Here is a 12,313-nt window from a genome sequence, read left to right on the forward strand (position 1 = left end):
TTTCCAAGAGGGTTAAAATCACCTCTAATCTTCCATTTGCGGCTAAACGGTTGTTCATATGTGTAAGTGTTTCTGAAACCTCCTTCTGTAAGGATGGGGCTTCTGCAACGTTCCTGCCCCACGTGATACAGGTACGTTTTCCCAGTGTTATCCAGTCCTACTGAGTGGGTAGTGCCATAGCAGCAATAGCAATCTTTTTATGGTAAGCCCTGGCCTGTGCTAAAAAATAGGGGCACAGGAGGCTTCCACAGGACACTGGAAGGGGCAGTAGCTATTGCCCTTTGGTAGGGATCCCAATTCGTCGGTTATCCAACGTGATGTCGAGAGTGACCGGCTGAAAGGGTATGTCTCGGTTACATATGCCATGTGATCAGCGACAACTGGATGCAATAATCGCATGCCAATGTGCATTGACTCGTTTAGTTTACACTCAAAGTGGATTGGTCTCTCTAAGCAAGATCCCCATTCATTGGTCATCCAACGTGGCATTTCTGTTCCCTCCTTCAGGGAAGGAGGATTACCATATGTAACTAAGATGTTATTATACAGATGTGAGAACAAACTCACTTTTGCCAGCATTCACTTTCCGCATCACTTTCTCTTAAGGGGTTTGAGACCAACTCAATGTCAGGTCTGTGAATCCTCTATCAGCCAGAGCAGATCCCAACTGGAAATAAAATTCATACTAAATTGATTATATCAGAATATGACAAGACATTTCCTCTCCTGTCATGTCCCAAATAGTACTTTTGTAAAATCATGTCTCTTTAAAATGTGAGTATATTGTAAAGTTTGACTGGATAATCAATAGGTGATTGGCTCCTGTCAGTTAACTTTATATCATAATATAAACCATTTCTTTCTTTGCAAATGAAAGGAGCACAAAAGCTGATTTAGTTTTTAATAAATTCAGGGCATAATATTTAACAATGCAATTAGTGTTTGTTTCCTCAAAACTTGTTACTATTTTCTCACCTGTTTCAGAATGCTTTCTCTCATTGTAGAGTCGGTCAAATCTTTGCTGGAGTCAAACATCAGTTTTATAAATGATCTTTTTAAAAAGGGACCTAGAAAAATATATTCATATATATATATATATATATATATATATATATATATATATATATATATATATATATATATATATATATATATATATATATATAAAGAAATTCATTGAAAAAATCTTTAGAAATATGGTTTGCATGGTTTGATGGTGTGAACACATTATATATTATAAATAGGGCCGGGACTCGATTAAAAAAAAAAATCTAATTAATTAGAGGCTTTGTAATTAATTAATCGGAATTAATCGCATTTTAATCGCATATAAATATTTCACCTGAGAACAGTGAGAAGTAATTTTTTTTTTCACATGGATTTATAGTATACCATTGAATAATGACTGAATACATAAGCTTAAGCAACAAAATAGTGTTTATTTTTGTTCAACCAAGTCTAGCAGACCAGTGCAATTTTTGCCATTAAGTGTAGCAATAGCATATTTCAGAAATTCAGGTAGCTTATAGGTGCTGGAACCTTCTGTAAAGTGTTTAAGTAATACACAATACTGTCAATTACATTCAGAACATTGGAAACCCTGACTATCAGAAAACCTCTCTCTGTTGCTTCAGAGGCCATAAAATACTAAGTCCAACTCTCAATAACCTTGGCCAAAACAATAAAGAGTTCAACATAAACTGCCAGTTGCACCAACAAAATAATACATAGTTCAACATAAAGTGTAAAGTCCACGCTAGCTGCTATATGTTTTGCGTTGAGGTGATACTTGAGGTTCGATCATGTGCTGCGGTGATATGCGAACGCTAGTTGGTGCTTCAGTATAATCGGTCCGCCGAAACTCATCTAGTGAGAAACGTTCCGCGGTGCAAAAATAAGTTATTAAAAATGCGGGAATTTTTTTTCTGTAATTAATTAATCTTAATTAACGCGTTATTTTTTGTGTAATTAATTAATCTCAATTAACGTGTTAAAGTCCCAGCCCTAATTATAAACCAATTTTACAGATGTATACCTTCTCCATAGACCTTCACCTCACACAGAGTGAGAGTCTTCATGTCTCCAGGAATGATCAGATTCACGTAACGTCCCTCCATCCCATCACATGAGTAGCTATAGGACTCACCTGCTGGAATAGCAGGAATAACAGCACATCTACAGACCGCAAGAGATGAGGGATATTACAATACTGTCATATCTGCATTAATCCTTCAGATTTGTGCTCAACGTCTCATGCTTTTTCAACCTTAAGTTTCTCACATGGGATTGTTGGTGCCATTATTCTCCAAAGAGTTTCCGATACGAATCTCTGTTCCGTTTATTCGTTCTGCACAGCAGTCTTTTCTATTAGTGATGACCACTTTACTAACTCTGTAGATATGACGCAGATCCAGCCTCCACCACGGGTTATTCTCAGGAATAGTTGAGGAGCATCCATTATACAACTGCTGGAGACCTCGATCAATGGCCTTTTCAGCAAACCAGTCCGCAGATGTTGACGACTGTATAGCAGCTCCATCTACTGCCAGATTTTCTAAAAAATGTATGATAAAAATGTCATGACTTGTCTTGATGCACAAAGTTTGCAGCATGGAAAAGATTATTGAGGAAATGTGACTGGAGGTGAAGGGTGTTATTACTGCATCAACTACCCTCACCAAACCAAATTATGAAAATTATGATTTTGTGTTCTTTTATGGTACGTTTTAAATATGACATGTTATTACATGAATTATATATTAATGTAGAATGTTGAATATAATGCTTTACAACAATGAATTACCTGCCAAATACCCGTAGACTTCAACCTCACAAAGAGTAAGTATCTTCCAGTCTCCAGGAATATGAATGATCACATAACGTCCCTCCAATCTATTACACGAGTAGTTGTTGGACTTTCCTGCTGGAATATCAGGAATAACAGCACATCTACAGAAAGAGAAACACAAGGGATATAAAAAATACTGTCATATCTGTTTCAGTCCTTCATGTTTGTGCTTGATGTCTCGTGCTCTTTCAACCTCATGTTTCTCACATGGGATTGTTGGTGCCGTTGTTCTCCAAAGAGTTTCCGATGTGAATCTCTGCTCCGTTTATCCATTCTGCACAACAGTTTTTTCTATTAGTGATGACCACTTCACTAACTCTGTAGACATCATGCAGATCCAGCCTCCACCATGGGTTAGTCTCATTAAGTGTTGAGGAACATCCCGTATTCAACTGCTGGAGACCTCGATTACCATCAATGGCCTTTTCAGCAAACCAGTCTGCAGATGTTGACGACTGCATAGTGGCTCCTCCCACTGCTCGATTTCCTGGAAAATTAATAAAAATCGGTCATGACCCATGTTTATGCACAGTTCAAATAAGATTTGAGAACAACAGTGGAGGAGATGATGGTGAAACATGTAATTTGTGCACCAACTACTCTACTGTTACTAAACAGAACTACAAATACAATCATTTTTTTATCTAACAACGTTCTTCACAACTATACACAAAATAATTAGACGTCCATAGAAAATCATTACATCATTAGTACCAACAACCTGGTGGAAATATAACCAATATCTTCAATAACAACCATTTGGAATAAAAAGAAAGTTGACTGATCACTTGAAATGTGGACTGTTTAACATGATAAATCAACAGAATTGTTTTAATTCCCATATTAATATTTTACCCACTTTGTGGTTAGCATAATATGCTTAAGCCCCGCGTTTATCAGAATCATCTGTACATAAGATTCCAATAAAGCATGAATACTATAATGGTGGTGTGGAAGGACGAGTGTGATTTTTTTTAACTATGTGTTTAAAGTAAGTTTCTAAGTAAGTATCTATTGCATTCAATATAGTGTTCTACAACAACAAATTACCTGCCAAAGTCCCATAGACTCCAGCTTCAACAATACTAAGAATCTTCTGATTTCCAGGAATATAGACAATCATATAACGTCCCACCATCCCACCGCATGAGAAAGTGGCCGTGGCACCGGCTCCAAGAGTAGAAATCACACCACATCTACAGACATAAAAATTATCTTTTATCCATTTCTGTTCATCCTTCACTTCAGCCACAGAAATCAAATCATAAGAAAGAAATCCTCACTTGGTATTGATATAAATATCAAGAAAATTCCCGATACGAATCTCCGCTCCATTTATCCTTTCAGCATTAGTATTTCTATTAGTGATGGTGACTCTGTTCACTCTGTATACTTTCAGTAGATCCACTCTCCACCACGGGTTGGTCTCTTCATTAGTGTGGGTCCAGCTGTTTAACAACCCATCAAGAGCATATTCAGGTACAGAGCCTGCGTAAGTTGATGACTGACTAGTTTTGCCCCATAGTGCTGCATTCTCTGGAAAAATTTAATGGATAAAGGTCAATAAGAAGTCATCTACTACTGCAGAAGACTTTTACCAAACTCTTTATCAGCAACATGTCCACACAGAGTCAGAAATTAAGGGTTAAGGATGCAAAACAGCGACAAGAATTTAAAACGCAAAGGTAAAAGAATGATAGTGAGCATTTTTTTGTAATTATTATTTTGGATGATAATCATTTGTTACTTACTATATTACTAATATTGGCCGATATATCATGATGGGTTTGGTATGTTATATTCTACAAAGAGCAGAATAATCTGACATTAAAAAAAATTGTAAAGGCTGTTCCTGAAAGATCCAATTTTGAGGGAAATATTGCCGGTTAATAACAAGTTAATTTTCGGACTTTCTGAGTCTATCCAGTATTAGGGAACTATAACAATAGAAATACTATAAAACTGGTCATCAAACTGCATCAGAGCTTTTACATCTGACCATTTAACAGACAAAACAGAACAAAAGTGTTAAAACACTGAAGGTTTCTCACCTTCTTGTCCACGTGCCATTTCCTCGATCAATAAAAACCCTGAAGAAAAAAAAGGTGAAAACCAGGTTTTGTTGAATCACATTCAAATGAGCATTTTTAATTTAATTCACCTTGATATTGCCGCTAATAATCAAAACATTGTCTGAATGATAATGGAAACATAACACATTAATCTGCATAATGAGCATGTTGGATGAAAACATTGACAATAATACAGATAATTATTCATGTGTCAATGGTTTCATCCAACATCAAGGAGAAGAATGAAATCAAAAGTGGGACGAGGACACGTTCCTGTGAATCATTATCAGACATTAGGGACAAACAGTCATTAAGACTGTCAAACAATTTACATACACAAATATTTAACATAAGATTTGTCTGGTAAAGTAGACAGTTTCTGCGGGGTATTAAAAAGTCTTAAAAAGTCAAAAATTAAAAAATCTAAATTTTAGGTATTAAAAAGTCTTAAATTCGCTGTTGTAGGTCTTAAATAATTGTAAACAGGTCTTAATTTTCCTTTGTCCATGTAGCGCTACCTCGAATGCTCATTTCAATGCTTCTGCAGCACTTTAGAATTTTTTTTTCCCTGTGGTGTTGTCGATCTTTTGTTCGCAAGTCCAAAAATAATATGCTCTATTACGACTACAAATGAGACCAACATGCAACAGCCAATCAGCTTTCTGTTATTGGCGCAAATTTCTCTTGGATTACACCATAGACGTAAAACGGATTTTACCTTTAAGCTATTGGGAAGTGCAAGTTTAACGATACTTGGCTTGAAAAAACAGAATTTTGGGCTTAGTTAAGGTTGGTTGCTAACATCGTATTTGAAGCCTACTGCTCAATATGCAAAAAAACAATTATACTGGGAACGTTGGGTGTACGGGCACTGAGTCTCATGCAAAAAGTGAGAAACATAAAATTTTTGTGAAGGGTCTCCAGCAAACGACAGTCATCAGCCAGTTCTGCCAAGTATCTGGTGGCTCCACACTGCCTAGGAGAGAACCACACTGCAGCTTCACAACCCCTTTGAGTGACCTCTGTGTCCCTTTTGGATCAGAGCCAATGCTAAAGGCCCGCTATACCTCAAACGGAATTGAATAAAGGAATTGATATGACGTCATTTCAAATAAAATCAGGCCAAATTAACTTCGCTTTGAGTTCATTTTGGCAGTTCAAAATGGTTCGAAAAGCCAATTTTTTTTCGCACGCTCACGAATCCTCACTGTAACACGATGTAAATAAGAGGTTCACTGATTATAAAGGAACTTTGTGAGATTAATTGAAGTGACAACTTTTTAGTGATTATAAAGGAACTGCTCTTTGCGCACTTTCTAGGCTAAATATAATTCGTTCAGAATTTGAATATGTTTTTCATTTTGAATGCGAGAAAAATATCATTTGACAAAAGAGATGTACAAATAAATCTATTTCAAATAAAAGCTGGTCTTTTGAACTTTCTATTCATCTGTGAATGTTGAAAAATAGAATCCATCACGTTTTCCACAAAAATATGAAGCAGCACAACTGTTTTAAACATTGATAATAATCAGAAATGTTTCTTGAGCAGCAAATCAGCATAAAGAATGATTTCTGAAGATCATGTGACACTGAAGACTGGATTAACTGAAAATTCAGCTTTAAATCACAGAAATAAATAACTTTGAACATATTTTCACGTGTAGTTTAAAAAACAACTTAATTATAGACAAGCATGAATGTACAAAACAGCAACTGATGTTGATTGTTTAGGTTAGTTTGGACAGAAATAGTACAGAAACACTTTATAATATACTGTAAATCCACTTTAGAGGACGAGTTAATATTTCTGAACAAAGGAAAAAAATACAGAAAACTCAGCGTAGGTATTACTGTGAATATATATTAAATTTATTCATTTAGCAGATGCTTTTATCCAACTCGACTTACAAATGAAGACAGTGGAAGCAATCAAAAACAACAAAAAGAGCAATGATATATAAGTGCTATAACAAGTCTCAGTTAGGTTAACACAGTACACGTAGGATGGGTTTTTGACTAATATAATAAATAAAAAGAAAACAGAAAGAATAAAAAAAAAAAAATAGAGCAAGCTAGTTAGAGGTCTTTACACATACACACACACACATACAGTATTGTTCAAAATAATAGCAGTACAATGTGACTAACCAGAATAATCAAGGTTTTTAGTATATTTTTTATTGCTACGTGGCAAACAAGTTACCAGTAGGTTCAGTAGATTGTCAGAAAACAAACAAGACCCAGCATTCATGATATGCACGCTCTTAAGGCTGTGCAATTGGGCAATTAGTTGAAAGGGGTGTGTTCAAAAAAATAGCAGTGTCTACCTTTGACTGTACAAACTCAAAACTATTTTGTACAAACATTTTTTTTTTCTGGGATTTAGCAATCCTGTGAATCACTAAACTAATATTTAGTTGTATGACCACAGTTTTTTAAAACTGCTTGACATCTGTGTGGCATGGAGTCAACCAACTTGTGGCACCTCTCAGCTGTTATTCCACTCCATGATTCTTTAACAACATTCCACAATTCATTCACATTTCTTGGTTTTGCTTCAGAAACAGCATTTTTGATATCACCCCAAAAGTTCTCAATTGGATTAAGGTCTGGAGATTGGGCTGGCCACTCCATAACATTAATTTTGTTGGTTTGGAACCAAGACTTTGCCCGTTTACTAGTGTGTTTTGGGTCATTGTCTTGTTGAAACAACCATTTCAAGGGCATGTCCTCTTCAGCATAGGGCAACATGACCTCTTCAAGTATTTTAACATATGCAAACTGATCCATGATCCCTGGTATGCGATAAATAGGCCCAACACCATAGTAGGAGAAACATGCCCATATCATGATGCTTGCACCTCCATGCTTCACTGTCTTCACTGTGTACTGTGGCTTGAATTCAGAGTTTGGGGGTCGTCTCACAAACTGCCTGTGGCCCTTGGACCCAAAAAGAACAATTTTACTCTCATCAGTCCACAAAATGTTCCTCCATTTCTCTTTAGGCCAGTTGATGTGTTCTTTGGCAAATTGTAACCTCTTCTGCACATGCCTTTTTTTTAACAGAGGGACTTTGCGGGGGATTCTTGAAAATAGATTAGCTTCACACAGACGTCTTCTAACTGTCACAGTAGTTACAGGTAACTCCAGACTGTCTTTGATCATCCTGGAGGTGATCATTGGCTGAGCCTTTGCCATTCTGGTTATTCTTCTATCCATTTTGATGGTTGTCTTCCGTTTTCTTCCACGTCTCTCTGGTTTTGCTCTCCATTTTAAGGCATTGGAGATCATTTTAGCTGAACAGCCTATCATTTTTTGCACCTCTTTATAGGTTTTCCCCTCTCTAATCAACTTTTTAATCAAAGTACGCTGTTCTTCTGAACAATGTCTTGAACGACCCATTTTCCTCAGCTTTCAAATGCATGTTCAACAAGTGTTGGCTTCATCCTTAAATAGGGGCCACCTGATTCACACCTGTTTCTTCACAAAATTGATGACCTCAGTGATTGAATGCCACACTGCTATTTTTTTGAACACACACCCTTTCAACTAATTCAACTAATTGCCCAATTGCACAGCCTTAAGAGCGTGCATATCATGAATGCTGGGTCTCATTTGTTTTCTGAGAATCTACTGAACCTACTGGTAACTTGTTTGCCACGTAGCAATAAAAAAATATACGAAAAACCTTGATTATGCAATTGGGCAATTAGTTGAATTAATTGAAAGGGGTGTGTTCAAAAAAATAGCAGTGTGGCATTCAATCACTGAGGTCATCAATTTTGTGAAGAAACAGGTGTGAATCAGGTGGCCCCTATTTAAGGATGAAGCCAACACTTGTTGAACATGCATTTGAAAGCTGAGGAAAATGGGTCGTTCAAGACATTGTTCAGAAGAACAGCGTACTTTGATTAAAAAGTTGATTAGAGAGGGGAAAACCTATAAAGAGGTGCAAAAAATGATAGGCTGTTCAGCTAAAATGATCTCCAATGCCTTAAAATGGAGAGCAAAACCAGAGAGACGTGGAAGAAAACGGAAGACAACCATCAAAATGGATAGAAGAATAACCAGAATGGCAAAGGCTCAGCCAATGATCACCTCCAGGATGATCAAAGACAGTCTGGAGTTACCTGTAAGTACTGTGACAGTTAGAAGACGTCTGTGTGAAGCTAATCTATTTTCAAGAATCCCCCGCAAAGTCCCTCTGTTAAAAAAAAGGCATGTGCAGAAGAGGTTACAATTTGCCAAAGAACACATCAACTGGCCTAAAGAGAAATGGAGGAACATTTTGTGGACTGATGAGAGTAAAATTGATCTTTTTGGGTCCAAGGGCCACAGGCAGTTTGTGAGACGACCCCCAAACTCTGAATTCAAGCCACAGTCCACAGTGAAGACAGTGAAGCATGGAGGTGCAAGCATCATGATATGGGCATGTTTCTCCTACTATGGTGTTGGGCCTATTTATCGCATACCAGGGATCATGGATCAGTTTGCATATGTTAAAATACTTGAAGAGGTCATGTTGCCCTATGCTGAAGAGGACATGCCCTTGAAATGGTTGTTTCAACAAGACAATGACCCAAAACACACTAGTAAACGGGCAAAGTCTTGGTTCCAAACCAACAAAATTAATGTTATGGAGTGGCCAGCCCAATCTCCAGACCTTAATCCAATTGAGAACTTGTGGGGTGATATCAAAAATGCTGTTTCTGAAGCAAAACCAAGAAATGTGAATGAATTGTGGAATGTTGTTAAAGAATCATGGAGTGGAATAACAGCTGAGAGGTGCCACAAGTTGGTTGACTCCATGCCACACAGATGTCAAGCAGTTTTAAAAAACTGTGGTCATACAACTAAATATTAGTTTAGTGATTCACAGGATTGCTAAATCCCAGAAAAAAAAATGTTTGTACAAAATAGTTTTGAGTTTGTACAGTCAAAGGTAGACACTGCTATTTTTTTGAACGCACCCCTTTCAACTAATTGCCCAATTGCACAGCCTTAAGAGCGTGCATATCATGAATGCTGGGTCTTGTTTGTTTTCTGACAATCTACTGAACCTACTGGTAACTTGTTTGCCACGTAGCAATAAAAAATATACTAAAAACCTTGATTATTCTGGTTAGTCACATTGTACTGCTATTATTTTGAACAATACTGTACAATTGCATAATAAATGAAAAGAAAATAGAATATAAAAAGATTAGAAAGGTAGTTGGATTTTTTAAAGAATAGAATTAGAATAGTGAGTGTTAAAGTTAGAGGATCAAATAAAGATGGAAGAGATGTGTTTTAAGCCGATTCTTGACGAATATAGTAAAATAGCAGAAACATGAATGTTGTACTTTACCCAGTAAGATCCACAGGCACTTGTAGAGCTTCTTCATGGCTGATTAAAGGAGTCTGTCTTTCTTTAGGATGAAGAGTGTGAGTGATATTCGTTTTATGGTGGATGATCTGTTTAAATCACATGACCAACCTGGTTTCCTCCCTTCAGTCAAACTTGACTGTCTCTCATGTTTCAAACAAACACACTGTATTTGTTTACCTTGTCCTCATGTCTATCGGAATAATGCAAATTCTGGGCACAATTTTACATTTAGGCTAACCGAGACTTGTCATTTGCACTTATATATATATATTGTTGCTCTTTTGTTAGTTTTGACTGCTTTTATTGTATATACACTTTTATATATATTAGGGGTTGAACGAATACTGATTTTTTAAAGTCGACTTTTATTTGATGAAAGTCGAGTCGAAGTCGACTAGTTGCTGATGACATCATTAATGAACAAATACTTATGGAGCTGTAAAAGGTGCACAACATGGCGCCGGTGAGCTTCAGTGAAACGAGTGTATGCATTCTTCCAGTCTTGCGACGCTCGCATTCACTGTAAGGGAAACTTGCATACGACACTTGGCTAAATGTATATAATTAATGATTTTCAAATTTAACAGTGAATAGTGGGTATATAAAAAACATGGGGAAACATCCTCCCTACATTTTCACGTACCTCTGTGTGGAAATTAATCAAGATACAACGCAGAGATTGCTTTATTCTTCTGTTTATTTATGGGGATCAGCGTCAGGTCAGGTCCACAAACCACTCAAATATGCAAATACTTTTAATTTCAAAGAGCTGATTTTGTTCTGACTGTTATGTAAGATCACGGTTTCTAATTGTCAAACGAGACGCATAGAGATTTCTGATAAAGTATGTTTTATTAACTTTATTTGATAACATAATTTATGACTGTAACTGTACAATTAAACCTAAGGTAATTATGGTAGGTTTGCATTAATTAAAAGATAGATGTTTGCATTCATGCGTGTTTTAATCAATGTTTGTTTTGTGAAATATCTGCACCATAAATCATTATTATTTTATTTTAATTAATAAATACTGTCTATGAGCAGCACCTGTATATTGCTATTCTTTTGCATTAACTATCAGATAGAACAGATATTAAAATTAGTTATGTATTAGTTACCTGTGTAAAATAATTAAATATGTTGTGAAAATAATGATGAAACGGACTGATGTATGTGCACAGTTGAGAAATGGAAACTTATAAGTCACCGCCCATGTCTCATGAGGTAAATATTTCAAAAACAAAAAAAATCTATGTAATACAAACATTTTCGAGAAATAAGTCATTTGTACATTTACATAATTGGTAAGATAAAAATACATTATGTATACACACAAGTTCAACTTTCATCTCGTGGACAGTAGTGAACATTAGTGTATTTAATTAATTCACCAGACCCAAACATACACAAGTTTCAAATCCACTGGCTCAGTTAACATTTATAGTATAGTAATAATAGCAGTGAATATCTTATTTGCATTTGAAGTGATATTATAAATCCTGTAAACATATAGAAGGTAATATTTGGACTTCTCCGGATCTCTGCACTGGCGTTTAGCACAACCAGAAGTATCTTTGCACACACTCGCAAGATCGGAAATCCTAGATGGCAGTGATATGCAACTAGCCCATTGCTCCTATAACAGCTTTAATCAGTTATTGTGTCTTTGGGACAGAGAAAGTCTTGCTGCAATGCTTGTCGGGAGATTTGTTCAAGCTTGTCAAGGCCAGTGCTGGTAGAGAAAGCCGAAAGAAGATAAGATATCAGTTGTTTGGTCTAGTAGCCGCATTTCATTTGGCGGTCCTTATGATTGTTCATTGTGCATTTGTAGTTTCATTGTGCATTTGTGTTCTCCAAATTCTGCAATTTCCTTCCCAAAGCCGTGAGCTTTGCGGCTAATATTGCCGCTCTGCCCACTGCTTCAATCATGACGGGCAGCCTTATGAGGCTTTGAACAGCTGTTCCCGTCTTCTAAATTTTCCGATAACCCAGGGCAAAGCCTAATCCAATCAGCAG

The 12,313-nt window shown here is 36.5% G+C and overlaps 1 protein-coding gene and 2 long non-coding RNA genes across 3 annotated transcripts; all 3 read right to left on the bottom strand.

The window, feature by feature from the left end:
* Positions 1-380: 380 nt before the first annotated feature.
* Positions 381-2,442, bottom strand: LOC113047326 (uncharacterized). Its single transcript, XR_003276240.1, has 4 exons — positions 2,281-2,442; positions 2,036-2,175; positions 976-1,067; positions 381-667 (listed from the first exon to the last, which is right to left on the bottom strand). It is a non-coding gene; the product is annotated as an uncharacterized LOC113047326 (long non-coding RNA).
* A 344-nt stretch (positions 2,443-2,786) lies between these two features.
* On the bottom strand, positions 2,787-3,329 carry LOC113047416 (fucolectin-5-like). Its single transcript, XM_026208763.1, has 2 exons — positions 3,056-3,329; positions 2,787-2,949 (listed from the first exon to the last, which is right to left on the bottom strand). Exons 1-2 carry the CDS (start codon positions 3,307-3,309, stop codon positions 2,787-2,789), a joined length of 417 nt encoding a protein of 138 aa, XP_026064548.1. The 5' UTR covers positions 3,310-3,329.
* Positions 3,330-4,309: 980 nt separating this feature from the next.
* On the bottom strand, positions 4,310-10,357 carry LOC113047330 (uncharacterized). The gene is made up of 3 exons (XR_003276244.1): positions 10,274-10,357; positions 4,900-4,938; positions 4,310-4,384 (listed from the first exon to the last, which is right to left on the bottom strand). It is a non-coding gene; the product is annotated as an uncharacterized LOC113047330 (long non-coding RNA).
* Between the last annotated feature and the right edge of the window lie 1,956 nt (positions 10,358-12,313).

Source organism: Carassius auratus, chromosome 28, assembly GCF_003368295.1.
Source record: "Carassius auratus strain Wakin chromosome 28, ASM336829v1, whole genome shotgun sequence".
Lineage (NCBI taxonomy): Eukaryota > Metazoa > Chordata > Actinopteri > Cypriniformes > Cyprinidae > Carassius > Carassius auratus.

Bases quoted from the DNA above. Each gene is read 5' to 3' on its own strand.
- LOC113047416 (XM_026208763.1), bottom strand. From the start codon at position 3,309: ATGCAGTCGTCAACATCTGCAGACTGGTTTGCTGAAAAGGCCATTGAT. The intron at 2,950-3,055 runs GTGAGAAACATG...CTCTTTCTGTAG, and splicing joins AACGGCACCAACAATCCCAT to ATGTGCTGTTATTCCTGATA.